The following is a 22558-nucleotide window of genomic DNA, read 5'->3' as shown; positions in this document are numbered from 1 at the left end:
ATTTCCAAATCTCTGAACACAAGATCCATCTATCCTCAAAAATGTTATCTAAATCTATAATATGATAGAGTCATGTCACTTCCTTTTGGGGGGGGGGGGGCAGGAGGAGAGATTGGAATCTTTGACTTTATGAACATTATTTTTACCTTGATCTTTGACCAAGAAATTGGTAGTGACGAGGGGTGGTACTTGTCCACGGACTCCAGTTACAAATGGCTCTGACCCACGATTATTCCTGTCATCTTCAATTACCTGAATCTAAAATGGGAAGCAGCAAGTTAGCAGATGATGGATGTTGTGCAAGAACTGGTGACTTACAAAGTAGCCTGTAGCCAAAGAAGATTTGTGATCAGCCAGTAAATAGAACAGTACAGATAGTTTACCACATATAACTCAACTTCATGTATAAGTCGAGAGCAGTTTTGGGGGCCAAAATTATGGATTTTGCTTTGAGCAATGGATAGGTGGATGGCAAAAGTTAGGGATGATAGGCAGAAGCAATAAGTACTCCCATTCCATTACCCTTTCCTTGCCCAAACGGAGAAAAAAGGCAATCCCTTCTCCTTTCTCTCCTTACTTTTTAGCTTGCAATGTGGTGGAGCCATTGTGGGTGCTTGAGGTGGAGTGGAGAGCAGTGTTCATTTTTCACAAGGGTTTTCTGCATAAACTTCTCTGCATAGAAACTATAGTTGACATTTTAAAGAGGCACACGTGCTTTTACACTAAGCTCCTATTAAAAATGTATGCCACAATCTCTCTGCAGAGAAACTAATCCAGAGATCTCTTCTTTTAAAAATCCACTACTGCTCTGCTCACCTCACGTGCCCAAAATGGCTCACCCGCATAGTTGATAAACTTTGCTCAGGCTGAAGAAGAAGGTGAAGAAGAGGGGGACAGCTTTCTTTTTGATTCAATCAAGGGAAGATAATAGAATAGGAACACTTCTCATCTCTGCCACTTGTCATTGCCTTTGGCCTGGGTCACAAATTCCAGCACTGACCAGTGCATAAATTGACCATAGATTTTTGGAGCTATTTCTGTCAAAAATGTTCGACTTATACATGAGTATATGCAGTTTATTTCTATTAATTAGTTCTTTTCAGGTTTTTACATATACAACAGAAGATTCAAGAACACTGATACAACTGACATATTAAAAGTCTGTAATACAAGATGTAATGTCAACTAATCTAAAGTCTGTGGCCCAAGAAAATTCCTTCTCATATTTCATCAGCAAATTCTAACAAAATTTACCTATGTCTGAAAATCTCATGTCCACGCATTAAAACAGTATTTCTGTAATTTTTAAAAAATTGTATCCTGGGAGTTTTAAGTTAAACAACAGAAGAGAAATCTTTCAAGATGACAAAATTTGTATCTGGGGTTTATCATGTCAAATATTGAAGCCCCCAGGGGAGCAATGGGTTAAACCCTTGTGCTGGCAGGACTGGCCGTCAGACAGGTTAGCTGTTCGAATCCAGGGAGCAGGGTAAGCTCCCGTCTGTGGAGCTCCATCTCCCCATGAGGGGACATGAGAGAAGCCTCCCACAGGATGGTAAAAACATCAATCATCCGGGCATCCACTGAGCAATGTCCTTGTAGATGGCCAATTCTCTCATACCAGAAGCGACTTGTAGTTTCTCAAGTCACACCTGAGACCAAAACAACCAAACATTTCAAATAGTAGAGACTTAAATGATAAAATGATCCTCAAAAACAAAACAAAACAAAACAGAAAAACCATCTAGCCATAGAGAAAAAAGGCTACCTGCATGTTGCTTCATATCCAGCTATACTATTTTCCAGCCCTCTTCATACCATATTCATCCTGTGTAGTTTGGACTGTCTTAATTACAAAGCATGGAAAAGAACTCACTTGCTTGTTAGGCAATATAAGAGTTTCTCTTTCCACCGATATGCTGCTTCTTAATCAGTTATAATCCCTAATTTGTCTCCTGTCATTGTCCTTAGTTTACAGTTCCCTAATCAGGATTAATACTATTTTGAAGTTTTGTTCAAATCTAAAAACAGCATTGCTGCAAAGAAGTGCTAATTGATCACATTAATAGTCACTTTGTCTACAAGAAAAATAATGGCCATATAAGTATCCTGAATCTAAACGATTCTCCTTCTAAATAATCAGAATAAAATAAAGCACATTCTAATTGTATATTAATATTTTATACAAGCGTTTTTGAATGCTTAGATTAGGAAGATTTATTTGAGCCTCCCATAGGAAAAGATAACACTCTCTGACAATCTGTGTGCAATAGTTTTACTCCTGTTAAAGAAAACCATTCATACCATTCGTCACTTTGCAATACTGCTTTTCAAGAGTACTGACTGAATTATAGGCAAACTCAGTTAACAAAGCTTCTGAGAAAAGCCTTCTTTTTTACAAAGCCTTTTTACACCTGTCCAGCCTCTTGTCCATTCTCTATCTGGAAGATGTTTTTTAACAGCATGAGTGCTGGGAAGATAATGAAGGAGGGCTGGAAAAACAGACCTTTGGAAGCAACATATCTGTAGTAAACAATGCAATAATCCTTGATGTGGACTGAGGAAGCAGTGCTCATGAGATTCTATTCTAGCTGACCAAACTGTGGTTGTGCAAGTATAAAACAGGCAAGGTGAACAGCAGCTGGCTCTAGAATCCCTTACTGAGCACCTGTAAACAACAAAACAAGGGGGAAGAGTGGAAAATAGCAGACATGCCTGCTTCACTCACTATTCCAAAAACATTTCTAAAAATATAGATCTGAAAGTCTGGATACCAAAATGGAAATCATAAAAAGGGAAAACAAAAAATCATCCCTGGATGCATTTTGGAAAAAGTCTTGTCCCTAAAAGGTCCAAAGTGTTTTAAATGCTCATGCAAGGCTTTACCCAACCCGGTTATTTCATTTCACATGTGTATGTCTTTAATTCTAATAAAAGGTCTGATGAAACATATTTAACCTATTCTTTTTTTCCTTTTTTTTGTGATACAGGAACCTATACTGATTTTTTTCCATGCTATTTTTTGGTCTGTGCTACAAAAAAAATCTGTTAACATAATGCCCAGTGACACATCTACTTTATTAACTGAGATATACCTGTACCAATTTCTTCATATCTGAAATATACCAATGGAAAGACTGTGTACAAAAGTTGAGTGACCATGCAAAGAAGAAATTTTTCTGTTCCAATTCTACAAATGCTGAAGCTGGTACACCACTGCTGAGATTCTAGCATTGTGGCCAACTTCAGTGAAATCCCAAGACATGACACAGGAGCAATAGGCAAGTGATAATTCACAAACTCATCGTAAACCAAGGTATTTTGTCTATTATTAGAATAATACTATCATGGAACATTTTCTCTTACTGAAATACACTGGACAGCTTACTGTTGTGAAATATTACAGTTTGATGTATTTACCATTTTCATTTTTTCTCTCATAAATTTAATTAGAAGGGAACAGATTATCTCTAAAAAATAAACTTCAATGGAAGTTTTAAAGAAGAGAAATTACTTTCGGCCAAAACAAGTTCAAGAAAAATTCTGTTAAAGAATAAGCTCTAAAGAATAAGAGTATATATATTGCAAATTATACATCAGCCGAAAACTTATAATTCATTCTTATTTTTGTGGTAGAGGGCATCCCCATTCATTTCAGAACCACTGGACATTCAAAAATTCCTAAGCAATTATGTAAGATTTGTCATTCCTAGTGCAAAGCTGATATCTGAATTATTTAGAGACACTTTGTTTATGAACAACTAATACTCAGGAAAGGCAGATATATTACATCACATATTTCTTTCAATGCCAAGCTTCAAGTGTGCCTTGATTTGGGATGGGATGAAGATTTCAAAGTTTGTGATATTTTACTCTATGTATTGTGATGTTATGAGCAGAAATAAAGATAGAATAAGAATGATGGACTAAAACCAGGACAGTTAGCAAGGGGAAGATTACTTTGCAGACATATACAGGAGCCACCCACATGCACACAATAGCGGACAGAGAGACAGACACTGCACTTACTGGGCTAGGAATTGCATCAGGATCTATCCTGTGTCTGGGTTTCTGCTGAGGTGGCAGCTCATTGAGTTGCTTTTTTTGTTTAAAAAGAAAAAAAGAAGTAAAATTGCCACAAAAAAGGGAAAAGAGAAAGAACAGTAAAACAGAAGTTGTAAGCAATGTTATTCCTATCTGTCTCTGCTTCCATTACTGTTAGATATATTCATTATTCACAACAGATCATGCAACAAAAGGGGAAATAACACAGCTTCAGCTATTCACATCATTGTCTCATTTTGCTCTCCCAATGGAAGTATGCTTAGAGAGAACCTAGGTGGCCGCTCATATGCTTAGTTAGTTTGAATATGGAGAGACTATGGGATTCAGACCACACTTTATGAGACGCAACTCATCAGAGACTTAATTTAAAGGAAACACACAGAAGGAAGTACACTGATAAGCATGCCTGAAGCTTTCCAAGCAGCAGATCCAGATTTTACCCCACAGAAGGGTAAATCTAACTTCATCTTCATCTTCTGCAAGCTATGTTAGTGTAACAGCATAAAGCCAGACATACTGGGGTGATTTCAGAGATAGACTACAAAAAGCACCTTATGACCTTTGGAACAACACATCCATGAAACCCACCAGAATTGCAAAGGTAAGGCTTGCAATGATCAGAGGGAAATAGTACACATTCCAAACCTCTTCAGAATTCACATTACGCTGCTAATTCCAGTAAGTGTGAATCGTTTTGTCATTATCTTTTACAATTAAAAGATTGTAAAACTAACTAATGACACAGTCACTCAAAACACAATCTATACAATTAAATATAATGTTTTGGCATTTCCTGAACCTGACAAAAATGAAATGCAAAATATAAAGAAATCCTCATACCAAAATTTATACCAATGTTACATTCTCGAGCTGGTAAAGAACTAAGAGCACATATAGGTGGATTTCTGGCTTTTCACTTCAAATATCAAATTGCCTTTGAACCCCCCCCCCCCCCAAAGTTTCAAATGTTTTGCCACTGTAAACATTTACAACTATTTCTATGGTTCTTTGGATCCAAGCCACACTGCACAGCTTGAGCTGTGGACAGAGACCACAAAGAAAAGAACATTCAAATAATGGAAGGAAAAGCCAACAGATAGAAAGTAAACCAACTGCTATTATACTTCACTCCACAAGTGGAACAACAGCCAGCCATCAGTCGCAGAAGGTAGTATCACCTCTTGTGCCTTCCATATCCAAAAGTCAGTTAAAATCACCTTCTCTGCACGAGCACACCCTGAACCGGATAATCAACAAACACTGTCCACCATAATTCCTGTGATCTTTTTCTGGTTGTTGTTGTCATAGGCAGTACCGCAGACAACATCTATAATGATCCGTTTGTCTGTATAAACAGATCCACAGATAAGATCAGGAATGCCATGAAAGCCAACAAGACGTATGTGAAAATCCCCTAGGACTGCCAAGTGAACACAACTGAAGCAAGTGGGAGAAGCTACAAAGAGGCAAATCTTCAGCAGCACTTAACTTCTAGAACAAGGATATTCAGTTCTAAAACTGATTTTAGTAACTTACTGGACTAGGAATGGAGTCTGGATCTAGACGTTTTGGTGGAGGTGCTGGCGCAGGTGGACTCCCATAATTTGCTGGCCCAGAATAAGCAGCACCATAATTTGGTTGATTTCCTCGATTTTGTCCAAAGGACCCTGAAAAATATATACGCAAGAATGAAATATATAAGAGAATTAAAATTAAAACCAGCCCATCTTTGATAGTAAATCTACGATTTAAAAGTGGCTACGAACAACTGCCCAATAAATGAGACTGATGGTACAAAGTGCAAGTCACAATTTAAACAAAATTACCTTGAGGAAAATTGATTTAAAGGTAGTTGAAAGGTAATCCTGACATGCATTTGGGGCTAATTTTTGAAACAGGACATTCTGAAATGTTTAAAGCATTTCTGAAATACATCATTTTTAAAGAATCAAATCTGACCAGACAAGTTTTGCAAGCCTGTAATTCTAAGTGAGGAAAGAAAAGCAGCTTAAAACGACACTACTTCCCTCATTCAACACCACTGTTCTCTAAACAAATCCACAATAAAGCAACATAATATGAAACTAGAAGAATAAACCATTGGGTTGGATCTGGAATAAGACTGGACTTGTTGATATCAGCAGGCCAAATTAGGCATGTCTAATTGTGTTCCCTTGATTTCAACAGAACCATTATATATTTCATTGTTAATTTTATATACTCTAGGGTCTACTAGTTTTTTATGCTCTATGACAGGGGTCCTCAAACTTTTTGAACAAACTGTTGGAGGGCCGGATTATAATTTGGAAAAAAAAAAAATGAATGAATTCCTATGCATGCTGCACATATCTTATTTGTAATGCAAAAAACACTTTAAACAATACAATAATTAAAATGAAGAACAATTTAAACAAATATAAACTTAGCAGTTTATAATAAATATAAACCTAGCAGTTTGAAATCATGCAAATGTGAGTAGATCAATAGATACCGCTCCGGCGGGAAGGTAACAGCGCTCCATGTAGTCATGCCGGCCATATGAACTTGGAGGTGACTAGGGACAATACTGGCTCTTCTGCTTAGAAATGGAGATGAGCACCATCCCCCAGTCAGACATGACTGGAATTAAGGTCAGGGGACAACATTTGGGCCCACGGAGACGGCCAGCAAAGCGGGCCCAAGCCCCTTTGCTGGCCGCCTCCCTCCCGTTTCCCAGCCTCCTGGATGCAGCGAGGCAGCATCCAGGAGGCTGGGGAAAGGAGCTGGGCCCACGGAATCGGCCGGCTTTGCCCGCCGCCTCCCCCCCTTCGTCCGCCGCCTCCCTCCCCCTTCGCCCTCCTCTCACCCTCCCCCTTCGCCCTCCTCTCACCCTCCCTGCGGGCCGGATAAATGCCCTCGGGGGGGGGGGGGGCGGATCCGGCCCGCGGGCCGTAGTTTGGGGACCCCTGCTCTATGAGATTTCAAACTGAGAAACCAGAGATGGTAAAACGATTTACAATGAATTAAAATGGGTGAAGGGAGGACAGCATAAGACTTGAATTAGAGAAGGACGTGGAAGTCCTCTATTGTAACTAACAAGAAGTTTTACACACTTTAAAAATCCAATAAATTCAGGCTGATTTTACATCAAAGAGCAGTTGCTCTCCAATGACTGAAAATGGAAGAAACACAATTACAATAATAACTGACCATAAATTGCTCTTTTTCCTAGTTATTCAAAATATTTTAGAGAAAAATAACACCAGAATAATATAGCTACTACAATATTCAGGTCAAATGAGATTGAGCTTTTCTCTAGACCCTTCTCACCACTGTATCAAACATACCATTTTGTTGTGGCGCATATGCTGGCTGGGAAGGATGAGTGGGAGGTGGTCCTTGCAAGCCTGCCATTGGTGGTCCAGGAAGCGGACCTGTCATAGATGGCTGAGGTGGTGGTGATGTCACATGGTTTGGTTGGGACGTGATGAGCCCACTACCAGGCAAGGATCCAGCTGGCATTGAGGGAGGCCTGGAAATCCCTGCAGCAGGAGCATAACTGGAAGCTCCAATCCCAGAAGAAAGGGGAGGTGGGCCAAACCCAGGAGGTTGAGAGGAAAGGTGTGGGGCTGACGGAGGACCAGAAACGGCAGCTTGTGCCACAGGAAGACCCTGAGACAAGCTTGTGGGAGGCAATCCTTGGGGTATGGTAGGAGGTGGTGGTCCTTGGTTTGCATATGATACATATTGCCCAGCTCCAGTTGCAGTAAAACTTCCTGAGGCAGGTGGAACTGATGTCGGGGGACCTAAGAAACAGAAGTGAAACTATAGTCATGCTTTGTTTCCACATTGAATTATTGGTAAAATGCTTTTCTCCTCCTGGCATATCCAACTGACCTAAGATACTACACACTGAGAGATTGTATCCTCTTTCAACTAGAGAAATACAGGATGTTTCAAAATGATGGATCCAGTTTCAAAGCAGTATATTTCATGATGACAACATGGTACAATTACACACAAAGTTTCATTAGACACCTCCTATTATTCATCCTCATTGGAACTGTTTGAAATTGTGCCTCTAATATCTCACTTATCAGAAACTCCCATCCATCATGAACTCTTTTCTCTTTAGTATTCCTGACCATATTATCACACTCAGTTTTTCCCTATATTTGTGTTTAACTGTGTTTGGCTTCCCCTCTCCACTGTATAACAAACTCTAGAAGAACATGATCACCCCCCCCCCCCCCCAAGGATTCATTCATTCATCCATTCATTCGTTTGTTTGTAACTTTTCCCACATAGTGGGACCCAAGGTGGCTTTTAGCAACTTCAATTTTTTTAAAAGTTTGCCATTTAATGTGCCAAACAAATGACTGAAAAGTTTTTAATATTTTGAAATAACTTGAAATATTATTCCAATCTGAGATCCAGTTAAAATGATATAATGTACAATATTTTCAGAACTTAAGATGTTTTTCTACATTTTATACTATTTGTCAAATGGAATAGAAATGTTTCTGTAGCAGCATTATTCTCTAAGAAGCTCCAATGTAAATATATCTATGTAAGCATTCATGCAACATTCAAATACCTTAGTTACTCACCGTAGCTCATCCCCGCTAGGGCAGGAACAGATGCTGAAGTACCGCCTATCTGCATTCCAGCCATATGATTGGTCAGCTGCTGTGTACTTGTTGGAGGTAGCCCATATTGCTGGAAAGTTGCTGGCTGATTAGCAGAAGCGGGTGTTGTGCCAGGCATAAACTGCTGAGGAGGCCTAGGTGGAGAGATACGGAAAGAACATTTGTTATAATAAGCATGTGTTTGTTGCTGCTCTTGTTCAGCCTCATATAAAAGAAATGGGGGGGGGGGACCTTTCCAGTGGCTACAGAACTTTCTAAACAGGTTTATCATAATGGATAGGTTTCAAAAGTTATAACTGTGGTTCTTCAGCTATCCATTTGTGAATTCACATGATGCGCAGATGCATCCTCAGAAGGTCAGTGGTGGAGCCTGTCCCATCACCACACACATTCCTAGTTCCTTCCCATCTCATCACCTCAGTTTCTTTCTGCCACATACATTAAACCCCAGGGAAGAGGAAGTTAAGACCAAGAGGGGAGGAAAACAGTGTGCTTCAGTTCACAGATAATCACTTTGGGTGCATCTGCACTGCAGAATTAATGCAGTTTGACACCGCTAAGTGCTATGGAAACATGAGAGTTGTTGTTTGCTGAGACACCAGAGCTCTTTGCCAGAGGAGGCTAAAGACCTTGTAAAGCTACAACTCCCATGATTCCATAGCACTGAGCCATGGCAGTTAAAAGTGGTGTCAAATTATTAATTTTACAATGAAGATGCACCCTCAGGGAACTGCAGGTATGAGTAAGCAATCAGTCTGCCTTCTTCAAGGTCTGTATGACTCATAAATGGGGGACTAGCAAGCTACTGACCCAGATCACCATGGTCATGCCAGTCAAATAAAGAAAGAGACTACCAAACTATTTCAGCAGTGGAACTATCTGCCTTGGAGTATGGTGAAAGCTCCTTCCTTGGAGGTTTTTACATAGAGGCTGGATAGTCATCTGTCAGGGAAACTTTGCTTGTGCTTTTCCTGAATGGCAGGGGGTTGGACTAGATGACAAGGTGGTCTCTTCCAAATTTATTATTCTAATGCCTGGTCTTTGAACCACAGATTTAGGTTGTATCTACACTACAGAATTAATGCAGTTTGACACTGCATTAATTCTATTAATGCAGTGAGAGGAAGTCACAGGGAGGAGGGAGCAAGCTTGTTTACTGCTTCCCTGGAGACTAGGACACGGAACAATGGCTTCAAACTACAAGAAAGGAGATTCCATCTGAATATTAGGAAGAACTTCCTGACTGTGAGAGCTGTTCAGCAGTTGAACTCTCTGCCCCGGAGTGTGGTGGAGACTCCTTCTTTGGAAGTTTTTAAACAGAGGCTGGATGGCCATCTGTCAGGGGTGCTTTGAATGCAATATTCCTGCTTCTTGGAAGGGGGTTGGACTGGATGGCCCATGAGGTCTCTTCCAACTCTATGATTCTATGACACCAATTGTTGAGGCCTGTGAAGCCTCTGAGGTTGAGCCTGATGTTTCTGTGGGGGAAAACGAAAGTGTTTTTCGAGATGATGAGAATGTTTTGGGTAGATCTGTTGTTGGGGAAACAGACAGTGATTCTTATGAAAGGAATATGGAGGAGACAGAAGGGCTACCAATAACCCAGCATTTACAGATCAGATGGGATAGTGCAAAATAGAGACCCAGGTGTGAGAAAAGGTGATTCCATGGGCCAGAGGGAGTATTCTTAAGGAATTGGAGTCAGTGATTGGTATTGAGATCAACTTTGGATTTCATGTGTCAAGTTGTCTGTCTTGGAAGCGTTGAGTTAGTTCTGTTCTTGGATCTGTATCTTGTTTGCCTGGTTAAGTTCCATGCTTTCTGTTTAGATTACAAATCTTGTTTCGAGTTTCAACCCTTTGGGATTATAGTCGAGTTTAAGTATCAAGACTCTGGATGATGTTGATGTTCAGTTTTGGATATAATTTTAGTTTAAATGTAACAACCCTTGGATTACAGTTCCTTTCTTTTGTCTTAAGTGCTTTTCTAAACTCCTATTTCAGAATTGGTCATTGCTTTTTGCTAAGCTTTTGGAAATCTAGCTCATGGATGTATTCTGAAACTGTTTTTATATTATATGCTCTTTTCTTAATAAACTTACTATTCTTGTTCATCTGTGTAGTGTTTGGGTGAAAAGGGGGTCAAGTAGGCAGCTGGCCTACACCAATTTCATTACCATAGTTCAATGACATGGGATTCTGGGAGCAGTAGCTTTACAAACTCTTTAGTCTTCTCTGCCACAAACTGAACCATGGCAGTTAAAGTGGGGTCAAAATACATTAATTCTGAAGTGCAGATGCAACCCTAGTCTATGGCAGATGAAGATGACCATTAGGAGTTGCAGTTCCAGACCTATCAGGAAAGGAAAGGAAGTTGCCACTACTCTTATGCAGTGGCTCCTGATCACTACAGGAAATGAAAGTTTAGCCAACTATATGTATTAGAAGAATAGGATTTCTTGGAAAATATATTGCCTTTGAAGAGCGTATAGGCAGTCTGGGTGGTGGAGTGTACCATAAACCTTTGAACAGATAGGAAGATGATCTTCCAAAATAAAACCAAAGAACTAAAAGCAAATTAAAGTACCAGGTAAAAAAACAGAAATAAAGACACTTAAACATCAACTAATAAGGAAAATGAGAAAGAACTCTCACAATAGCTGTAACTCTGCAGATTGTTTTCAATACCAGCAAAGAAAAAGATAAGCAGGGATGAACAGCATGCAGGAGCTCCATCTAAAGGACATTTCTAAAGCTTCAGTTGAACTGGAACAGGATTACCCATTTATGTAAGTCACAAAGAGCACAAAGAACTCCATTTGACATATAGAAAATGATCATAAAGATCTTCTCCCATGTCTTAAGAATTTACTTTCTCACATAACTTAATTCATGGACTACGGATTGGCAATGTATCAAGTACAAAGACAACAATGGAAATAAAACTTAACTTGGTTACATCATTATATAAGATTTTAAAATATGACCTCTCAGATAAATATAGTTCATAATCTACAAATTCTAGGTAGGAAACAATGTTTTCAAACAATTTAGAAATATTTTTCAGAAATTTGAAAATACATTTTTCTATTCTGGGTTTTGTTTCCATTGGAATTTAAAATCAGAAAGCTAGCAGAACAGGAGTCAAACACTAGCCAGAGGTGGATGATGAGGAAGAGGGATTTATTTGCTACCTGCCTCATTTTGCAAGCCTCAGTTTTTGGAAGTGAATCACAATTAGTTCTGGCAAGAGACCGAAACAAATACTAGGTAAACTATACAGTTGGCTCTCCACATCCCTGGAGCAAAGCCCTACCCCTCAAATATAGATAAATGGCAAATACTGTACACACTTACTGTAAGAATCAAGATCATGAGCCTGGCTGTTGACCTTACAATTGCTTTCCTCTTCCCATATCCGGGGGGGAAATGTGCACATTTACACAGCAGTACTGTCCTAAGGAGGTGGGAGAGCGCCCCCATGTTGCAACCAGGTCCTGAAGACCTGGTTGCCTGGTAAAAATTCACACAATACAGCAGCCTTCCCTTGGGATATAATCAAAACTGCAGACAATCAAAAGCAAGACTGTCATACCTGAGAATGTGGAGCACCAAATGTATTTTAGAGATGGGAACTGGAACAACCACCTCTGGTTTGCCTAAGAAAATCCCATGAAATCTATGGGGCTCCCACAAGCTAAAAGGAAAATTGAAGGCACACACACAAGACAAAATTGACCCCAATTTCCTCAAAGCAAACTGCCATTTGAGATTTACCAACTATTCATTTCAAGCCAAATTCCATGCCTTCAAGTTTCCCTTACATATATAATCAACCATATTAGACAATCACCAGTGCAACTCCCTTCAACTCATTACATCACTAGATAGCAGAGCACTCCTTCTTTGGGAGGAAAGGAAAAAGGTTCATACATAGAATTTCTGTCACTATGCATTTAACAATGGCCACATGTTTATTGAGCGTATTCAGGAAGATATATTTGTTCGGTGAGAAGGGAAATCTTTTCACTGAGAGAAATCTGGAGGCCAGATATAGAATCATGGAGATAAGAAAGGAGGATGTACAAGAAGCACAAAATTAAAGCTACAAGGAAATACCATCTACACTTGGATGCAAGTTCGACACAAGAAATTGAGCTTGCTTTAAGTAACAATTTACAGGATCTGGCTTTAACAAAACAAAGCAAAAAAAATGATATGGTAGATGTGAAAAATTGAGAAATTAAAGGAATGATGATAAAATAGCACTTAAGGATTGAGGCAAATTTTAGAACATGGGAAGGAGGAAAGGGCAAGACATTCCATAAAAACAAGGTTTTAAAAGCAGACAAATTGCCTAAACAATGTTAGGGATTTTGTGCTCAGCTTTAATTACTGCATGTACAGTAATTATTTATCAATCTAGACATTTTAGTCAAAAAAGTTGACCCTGATCAATTATCCATGGATCAATGTAGTACTGTACCTTAAGAGTTAAGGTAAAAAAAAGGAAAAGTCCCCTTCTCTGAGTAGAGTGGTGATAGGTGAGAGCTTAATCTATTGTGGGTAAATCTAAAAGAAGCACTGACTCTCTATCACGCTGACACTTTTGGCCTTTTAAAATGCCTGGGAAGGAAAATGGCTATGACAGCAATGGCAGCCAGAGGCAGCTGGCCTCTTGAAGTGGTGTTGGCATGTTCCCATCTCCACAGAATGGCCTTTGATTTACCCATAGGTCAACACCAAAATCCCTAATTTTAGCCCCAAAGCTGCCCTTGATTTATATATGAGATCAGCTTTTACAAAAATATGATAAAATAAGAATGTTTTGCTACAGAAGAAAGTGATAGTGATACGCTCAGAGTCTGATGACTGTTATAATTACCTTTGCAACTGAACTGTAGAAGCAGGAATCCCATTATGTACATCTCCTTGTCCAAATTGACTATAGAGAGGTTGTCCGGGAGGAACTGATGTTCCAGATGTTGATGCAGCTGCTCCAGAAGTGGCAGGAGTTCTTAGAGAACCTATAAATATTGAATTGCGTATCAGAAATATACAACTTAGTCAAGAGTGGGGAACCTCTTATGCCAATGGCTTTTAATATACTAGACATGAAATTTCTTAAAAGTAATATAAACTCAAACTCAAGAAAGTATAGTAACTATGCCTTGCATCTTTATGACACATCAAAACCTTGAGTGGCCGAAACAGAAAATAGCAATATGGAAATAAAGCATAAGACTATATCCCTCTCTATACATGCCAAATGTAGTGGACTGCAACAAGTTATGATTTATGGATAAAAAGAACAGAAAGAGGGGATTATTAGAGGATAGCACTCCTAAGCAGGCTTTGCACAATACCTACTTACCTGTGTAAGGAATTATACGGGGATACTTTGTCATTCAAGGAGCAAAAGCTGTTTTGGAGAAAGGAAGGGGGGTCCTTTCCCAAGCTCCTTTGTTCCCTAACTATGAAGACTCAGGAAGAAAAGAGCAGGCAGCGCTGGTAAGGGGGGGATTTCTGGTCATGGAAGTGTAGGTAGGGTGGGAAGCCAAGCCTGGCCAAACCAGCTTCTGTCTCACCACAGAAGCTTGGGGCACATGGCTTCTTTTTTGTTTTTGCTAGCTTGTGTGGCATCAGTGTGGCTTGAAATCGGCATTTTTCATGCCAGTTCCAAGCCACATTATGCGCCTGTGTGGGAGGACCCTATATGCAATAAGGGGATAACTGTTAAAAAATGGGCTTTGGAGCTAGTGTTTTTATTATTCTGAGGTAACACACATACTAGCAAAAGCAAAAAGGAAGCAATGTGCTTATCACTAACCATGTATAAAAAAGACACCTACAACAATTGAATTCCCTTTTAAAGAAAACAAATCTTTAGATATTGCAAACACAGTGGAGGAGGTCTGCAAGTCAGGTCGCCAAGTATTTTACTTTACTGGCTTATTTTTGGTCAAAGATGCACAAATTACTTTCTGCAGCTTAAGATAAACTTGATATTGGTTGGCTGCCAAAATCAAGAACTTAGAACCTGCATTTATATGTTAACTTACAAGTGTTTCATCAGTCAGCTCGTCTATATTCATAAGACTTTTATCAAACTGTATACTGTATATCTTTTCATCCCAAAATATTATCCATGTTCTTCCTAAGGCTGTTTTTGTTTATATGTGAAGGTTTTCTAACTTCTATATCGTACAATCAAGCAGTCTATTAAAGAACCTGAGTTCCACCATAATAAGTCCATTATTTTTAGAAAGACATATGTTTAAATATATTATGTATATATTCTGTATATGTTAGGTTTAAGATTTTTTTAAAAAAAAATCCAAGTCATATGCTTGGAAGTAAACACAGCAAAAAATCATTCCATTAATAGTTTTAATTTTATTATGAGATCTATTGCTAAAGAACTGTATATTGTAATAATAATACAATTTCAGTGTTAGTGGGGAATAGAGCAAATTCTTAGTGACTGTTATGGAACCTCAACATCCCATTTTTCCCCTTTACAGTTGGTACATGCCCTGCTGGTTGAAAACCATTGATTTTTATGTTTCTTCCATTGGGTCTGCTGTCAGGACTATCAAAGAGATTGTTTCAATTTATGTATTTATATAAAAGCACCTACCATTCTAAGATGTTTAAATGGGAGGAGTGCATCTTAGAATTAAAAAAAATACATTATTTGACAATTGTGCACACATTCATTTTGCAGCAGATTATGTACACTGGAAAGTAGAATCTGCTTGTAAACTTTGATCTATTAAGTGCCATACACATATAGGAAAGCCATGATTTAATGTTCTTGCTAAAAGAACACATACAAACATCATATTCACAATCACCACTAGAATTAACCATTAGAAAAAAATGCGACACATTCTAGAAGAAAATACATTAGAAATTGTATTCTTTCACAGAAGACACCACATGAGAAGGAAAGCATTTACCTAAGAAGTTAGGAGCAAAAGAAGCATCAGAATCGAGAGACACAGGAGAGCCCTTAGAAGAAAACCCCAGTGTAGGAAAGTAACCTAGAAAGACAATATACATGTGTGTTTGTGTGTACACATACATGTACACACACACCACCCACTCCCAACAAAAACAGATCTCAAAAACTGTAAACATATGCCACAAATCAAATGAAAGCTATAATTTGCCTCTGCTCAATAGTCATGTTAAAATAATATGCACAGGAAATAATGAAACCAAGTTAGAGCAGTGTTTTAGCAGCTACATTGTTATTCAAAGTTTTAGCAACACTTTCTCGGATTTCCTTCTTATACACAGAAATGGAAGTGCTACTTCCACACAAATGTTTTGACAAGATAAAGAAAAATGCCCAAGATGCATTCAGAGTGATTGAAAAGTTCTAGATTTTGTTTCTGTTGCTTCCAATTTTATAATAGGATCTGAGGAGCAGATATAAAAAGGTTTTTGATGGTACAGGGAGCTTACAATTTTTTTTGTAAAACATAGATGGCTATCCAATCAAAACACAGATGGATATCCAAACCAAAAAGGGGAAGAACAGAAACATCATCTGGATCTTTCTGGTCTTTTTATCCTGTCTGGATGCACCCTAAGAATATTTCACTTCAGCAGGAGAATATGCCTCAGGACAAAAGTAGCAAGAAGTGGGACACTAGCAATTAAGAATATTGAAGCAATGAATTAAGATAGTAACAGCTGCCTGAATTTCACTTAAAAACACTATTTCAAATAGAGCCTCCCTCAAGCAATATTTACATTCTGAGTGAAAGTGAATCTAGATTCTACCATATGGTACTTTGTCAATCTAAAAGTGGGTTTCAACAGGGTAAATTGTACTTTTGGATTCAGTCAACACACAGCACTGGCGCGTGTTTGCCGAGTGATAAACTGTGGAAATTTAGAGTGATGCCACACAGTTAAAAAAAATTGTTCTATTCAGCCCGTTGTAGATTCTGGCTATGCCATGGAGTTATTAAATACACAAAGTAGATAAATAAAATAGGTGATAGATATAATGACACCTGCCACAAACAGAGTTGCTTCTGAGCTGTTCAGGCTTGGAGAGTCCCTGGATAACGTACTGATCTTGACCACTGAGGGATGTTAATGACTTTTTTTTTGCAATGGTGAACTTAAAATGTCTTTGTATATCTCTATATAGTCGCACATGTATTATAACCTACCATTTTTTACCCATAAATATCAAGGCCACTTAATTTTTGCACAGCAACTTTCATCTTTACAAATCTATCTCAAATCTGAATGATCTTATAAAAGCCATGTGAGACTTCTCTGTGTAAACATTTACTGAATTAGGATAGGTGATATTTCTTTCATTGGGGGTTTTCTTTTAAAAACATTTTGTTGTTACCTGCCATATTATGCCAAAAAATGAAGGTTTTCTTCAACAGCACAGCTGCTACATTTAACTTCCTCCTGATGAGTCAACTCATTCATCACTTTCGGTGAGCAAACTCACTAAAGCTAAACTGGATAAACCAAATCTCCTATGAATTCCTGCATACTTTATAATCCCAAGACTCCAAAAAGGAAAGTACACAAACAGTACCATTCAGGCTGACTTCAGAGAAATCTAATAGTGAAGGAGGTCTTGTCTCTTTACCTTTATCGAACATAAGTCTAACAGCATGAAATCAATATACCCAAAACTTAGCATGCATACTATGGACAGCTGTCACATGTGCTCCAAGGCAATATGTTTTTTTTTTACTACATATTAATTAGTTTTAGTTTAAGTGTGTCAATGTGAAATCTTTGGTACCATCTTTGGTACCATCTTTGGTCTCTAAGTAGCAAACTTTCCTAACATCACAAAGTATTGTAGTTAATGCAGTTTGAAGAGAGGACTGAGCATTAAATTATGCAACTCTTCCTCATTAGTAGTGTATGCTGAGGCATCCCTCAGGGAGTTGCGGCATTCATAATGACAACTCTACCTATTGAGCTCCTTAACTTTGTTGAAGTTTTCGGGCGAAGCACATCACCTTCAATAGACATTCTAATTCTAAAATGTAAAGTTGTGGTCACTAGCTGGGGCACCAGCCCATGGTTGAAAACAATTTTACATTTGTCACATGATTTTTACACAACCATAAATACTTTTAAAAGTCAAGCTCAATGTGGGTGTGGATTCCAAGAAAGAATACCTTGTGGTGGGCCTGCGGGTTGATATCCTGTCATTGGCCCATTATAAGCACCATACTGAGAGGCAGGAACACTTGGGATTGGTTGCCCTCCATAACCAGGCGGCAGGTATCCTGGATAACCAGGCTGTGGTTGCCCATAGGGTGGCCCTGTGTGAGTCTGCGGGTTTACACTCATTGTGTTTACATCCCCAGACTAGACTTCACCTACAAGGGAGAGAAAAAAATCACATTAGAAATCACCAAAAGTAAAGATAGTAGTTATGCTTGACAATAAAAAAAATTCAATGTTCCATCAATAAAAGCTTTCAAAGTCTTCAGATCCCTTCCTCGTGCAAGATGTTACAAAACTGGGAAGGCATCAGGAACATGGGATGGGAGAATAGATTCTGAAATCTCATTGTATACATGTTGCTATTTGAAGAAGTAATGTGAAGGAAGAAACCTACAAACTCACAGTGATGTTTGTTTTGGTTAATTGCACTGAAGTAGACTTTGAGTTATGGCTATTCTGTCAATGAATGACCTTCAAAAGATCCACTCATGCAAACTCAAAGCTGTGACATCCTTTAATGAATCGATACATATGTAATGTGGCCTCCCTCTCCTGATACCTTGGAATGCATTAAATTTGAAACAAAACTAGATAAAAGAAAAATGTATAACAGAAATGAGTAATTTGAAGTAAATTTTAAAATTCCATTAATCAAGCAATGTTGTGGCAGTTTCACAAATACAAACAACACCTAGGAATCAGAATGACATCAAGGTGTGTGCAAGGTAAGCTTCCCTAGAATGAACATTCTTGCCACTAAGCAGACCTTTTTATATATTTTAATGACATTCATCTTATCCTAAAACGCAGATAGACAATGTAATAAATGAACAAAAATGAGACACACTTCTTCAAATTGTAAAAGTAAAAGTACAAGGGGATTGTACTTCCTTGTTATTAGCATGATTCACTTTCATCATGCTAATAACAAGGAAGTGGTTAAATACTTTCACAGAAAGGTACTCTGGCACATAAAATATCCATGCCAAACAGAAACAATATTTGGCAACCAATCCAGTAATAAGAGTTTGAGACTAAACTGGGGCTACTTTCTAGGTGAAAAGAAAAGGCTTTTGTTATCTTATAAATGTCCACTGCATTCATATATACACCATGATATGCCACAAGTCAAGCAACTGTCCTAATCAGCCCTTCTATACTAGCCTGGCTCCACGGACCCACCATCACCAAAAACCATGCATTCAAGAAACAGGTGCCATGGAATCAACAGGTTTCTCCTCCCATTACTATCTATACCCTGCCCAAGAACAAAGAAAGGAGCACTCTGATATAATGGGCCACTATACAAGGTAATCCCAGTAAAAGGACTCCATTCTGTAAAATGCATCAATGACCAACTATTTTAAATACCGTTAAAAGGATATTAGGATTAGTTTCTGGGGAGAGGGGAGGCAGTTAATAACAGCTATTATGGCTATGCACTCCCAGCATTACAGGCATCATGGATAGCTTAGGTGACAATCCCATTTGCCTACCCTCTGTGTCAGATGTTTTATTCCAGTCCTTTCCATTACATATATTTACTTTGTCTAGATTTATATGACCACAGTGAGTACTAATTAACATAGTTTGCTTTAGTTATTGATTTAGCATTTAGTCTACATGACATGCACTGTGTTCTATAGATAGTAATACAGATTTTAAAATCATACTCTTAATGGTTGCAAAGGTCAAAAATTATCACATCTCCTGCCATGCAGAATACACAGATGAAAATGTCAATCTAATCCAGTGGTTCTCAACCTGTGGGGCCCCAGATGTTTTGGCCTTCAATTTCCAGAAATCCTAACAGCTGATCTAATCTTAAATAGCTCCCAAAAAGGGAGTGCACCACATACTCCAAGGCAATCACTATTGGACAACTCTTACAGTAAAGGCACTTTTCATAATATTTAGTGATAATCTCTGACCTTATCATTCAACTCCACAGGTTCTCATTTTAATCTCTGCAGCAGCAGCAAAAAACAAAACAACAAAAAACAAAACAAAAACAAACCCCAAAAAGCCCCAGCTCACACCATCTTCTACATGACATCTTTACATATTTCAAGTTGATTATCATGTCAATCTTCTTTTAATGGGTTTTTCAAATTGAAAACATCTTAAAACAAAACATCAAGAATGGCAGCTTGTGGGTACACAAAGTAAATATAAGTACTTTTGAGAATCTGGTCCGGAATAACTTTAAAGTTTCTGTCATAAGGTCTGTTGTATTTACATTTAATTTATTTGCTTAGATTTTGCAATTTACATTTATCCCCATTGAAATTGATTTTGCTAGAATTGGCCCAACCCTCATATTTGTCAAGAACATATTAAATTCTGATCCTGTTCTGTGGATACCAATTTGCATATCTGATAAGTATGCCTTCTGTTCCATCATTGTTTATAAACAATAACAGGGTTAGGATAGAATCCTTAGGCATCCCATTTATTCTCTTTACAATGAAGAGCAACCACTGGTGAGCACTCTCTGGTTTGGTATGATAACCATTTATAAACCCACCTAACAGTAGCACTGTCTAGTCCAGTTTTATCAGCTTGCCTCAAAGAATATAACTGAGGATCTTGTCAAAAGCCTTACTGAAACCAACATATACTAAAATTATAGGATTTTTCTCATCTATTAAACTTGTTGCTATTAGAAGGGAAAAAACACCATAGAGGTTGATAAATTTATCCTGGCATGACTTATTTTTCAGATATATAATTTGGCTCTTCATAATCATTTAAACGTTTGGCTGTATAATACAGCTTTGAGGCAAATCTGCATGCACTCTTCATTTTGCTATTTAAATACAAGTCTTCTACAGCATTAGATACTTGTTTTCCCCTACAGGACTGGATACTGATATAGCTTTAGGTCCCTTCAGCACTGGCTTCTCAAGAAACAATGTGAGGTGCATGGTGAGATACAAGAACTCTGTCCCTATTTTCACTATTGTTAGTTAAGGCGGGAAAAACGTATTTAATAAAAAAAAAACCCAGTAAGTCAGAACTGCAAATAATTCTGGGTTGTATTTCATAATCAGCAAATGCTGTATGATCACTTCCACTCTGTGCCCATATAAACATAGATAAAGGTAGTCCCCTGACATTAAGTCCAATCATGTCTGACTCTGGGGTGTGGTGTTCATCTCCATTTCTAAGCCGAAGAGCCAGCGTTGTCTGTAGACACCTCCAAGGTCATGTGGCCGGCATGACTGCATGGAGCGCCGTTACCTACTCACATTTGCATATTTTCGAACTGCTAGGTTGGCAGAAGCTAGGGCTGACAGCGGAAGCTCACGCCGCTCCCCGGAATCGAACCTGCGACCTTTCGATCAACAAGCTCAGCAGCTCAGTGCTTTAACCCACTGTGCCACCGGGGGCATATATACCTATAATAATCAGGAGTTCAGAAAGAAAAAAGATGTTAGTTTTTGTCTAAACTAGGGCTTAAGGTCTGTCATGTTCAAACATGCTAGGACTTCAAGTCCAAGCTTCAGCCCAAAGCATATCAAAGCAGCAACAAACCAGGAATCCAACTTCCTACATTATCCTGCTCCTTCTCCCTTGACTTTTCAGGTTGTCATTTTCACTGTTAGGAAACTAATCACAAGTCAGGTAAGGTAAAGGTAGTCCCCTGACATTAAGTCCAGTCATGTCTGACTCTGGGGTGTGGTGCTCATCTCAATTTCTAAGCCGAAGAGCCAGCGTTCTCCGTAGACACCTCCAAGGTCATGTGGCCGGCATGACTGCATGGAGCGCCGTTACCTTCCCGCCGGAGCGGTACCTATTGATCTACTCACATTTGCATGTTTTCGAACTGCTAGGTTGGCAGAAGCTAGGGCCGACAGCAGAAGCTCACGTCGCTCCCCGGAATCGAACCTGCAACCTTTCGATCAACAAGCTCAGCAGCTCAGTGCTTTAACCCACTGCGCCACCGGGAACTCCTAATCACAAGTCAAGGAGGATTCAAATGCCGCTCTGCAACATCATTCATGCTTAGTTTTTGAGTATATTTTCCCAAACTTCATTTTGTGATCCATTTACCAATATTATTCAATCTAAAATACATTTTACTGACTACAGTGTTTCTTACATTTCTCTTTACAAATTAGTGAGTTTTTTCCTGCATTCTTAAAATTTTATACCCTGTATATGGTTGATGTGTTTGTTGTGAATTACCGTTAAGTCAACTTTGACTTATGTTGAACTTATAAATCAAAGACCTTCAAGTCACCTTTTAATCAACAGTCGTGCTCATGTCTTGCAGACTCAGGAGATTATAAAGTAATGTGATCTTGCTCTTTTCCTACTACCTTACCAAGCATTATTATCTTTTCTAATGTGTCATAGCTTTGCATGATATGGCTACAACTGTCTCAATTTGGCTTCTAGGAAATGTTCAGTCTTGACTTGTTCTAGGTTGCATTGATTTGTATTTTTATCAACCCACAACATCCACAGAACACTTCTCCAGCACATTTCAAATGAGTTTATATTCTTCCTATCAATTTTGTTCACTGTCTAGTTTTCACAAGAATACACTGTCTAGTTCCTTTAGAGCACCCCTTCCAAATCCTAGCCTCTTTCTTCTTTCTTGACTGCAGTCCCCATTCCGATTAATGATTG

The 22558-nt window shown here is 38.6% G+C and overlaps 1 protein-coding gene across 3 annotated transcripts in view; it reads right to left on the bottom strand.

Moving 5' to 3' along the window:
• SEC24C (SEC24 homolog C, COPII coat complex component) overlaps positions 1-22558 on the bottom strand; it is a 61546-nt gene that overhangs the window by 28053 nt on the left and 10935 nt on the right. The window contains exons 2-9 of one of the 3 annotated variants that reach the window (XM_060769178.2): positions 17869-18072; positions 15655-15738; positions 13578-13719; positions 8655-8827; positions 7392-7850; positions 5602-5732; positions 4030-4098; positions 147-258 (exon numbers count right to left, since the gene is read on the bottom strand). In XM_060769178.2, the coding sequence (XP_060625161.1) occupies positions 147-258; positions 4030-4098; positions 5602-5732; positions 7392-7850; positions 8655-8827; positions 13578-13719; positions 15655-15738; positions 17869-18043 (1345 nt within the window). In that variant the 5' untranslated portion in view covers positions 18044-18072. The remainder of the gene's footprint in view (positions 1-146; positions 259-4029; positions 4099-5601; positions 5733-7391; positions 7851-8654; positions 8828-13577; positions 13720-15654; positions 15739-17868; positions 18073-22558) is intronic. The other 2 variants (XM_060769179.2, XM_060769181.2) reach the window with 2 other exon arrangements.

The sequence above is a fragment of the Anolis sagrei genome, chromosome 3 (assembly GCF_037176765.1).
Source record: "Anolis sagrei isolate rAnoSag1 chromosome 3, rAnoSag1.mat, whole genome shotgun sequence".
NCBI lineage: Eukaryota > Metazoa > Chordata > Lepidosauria > Squamata > Dactyloidae > Anolis > Anolis sagrei.
This window is presented reverse-complemented; position numbering and strand designations above follow the sequence as displayed.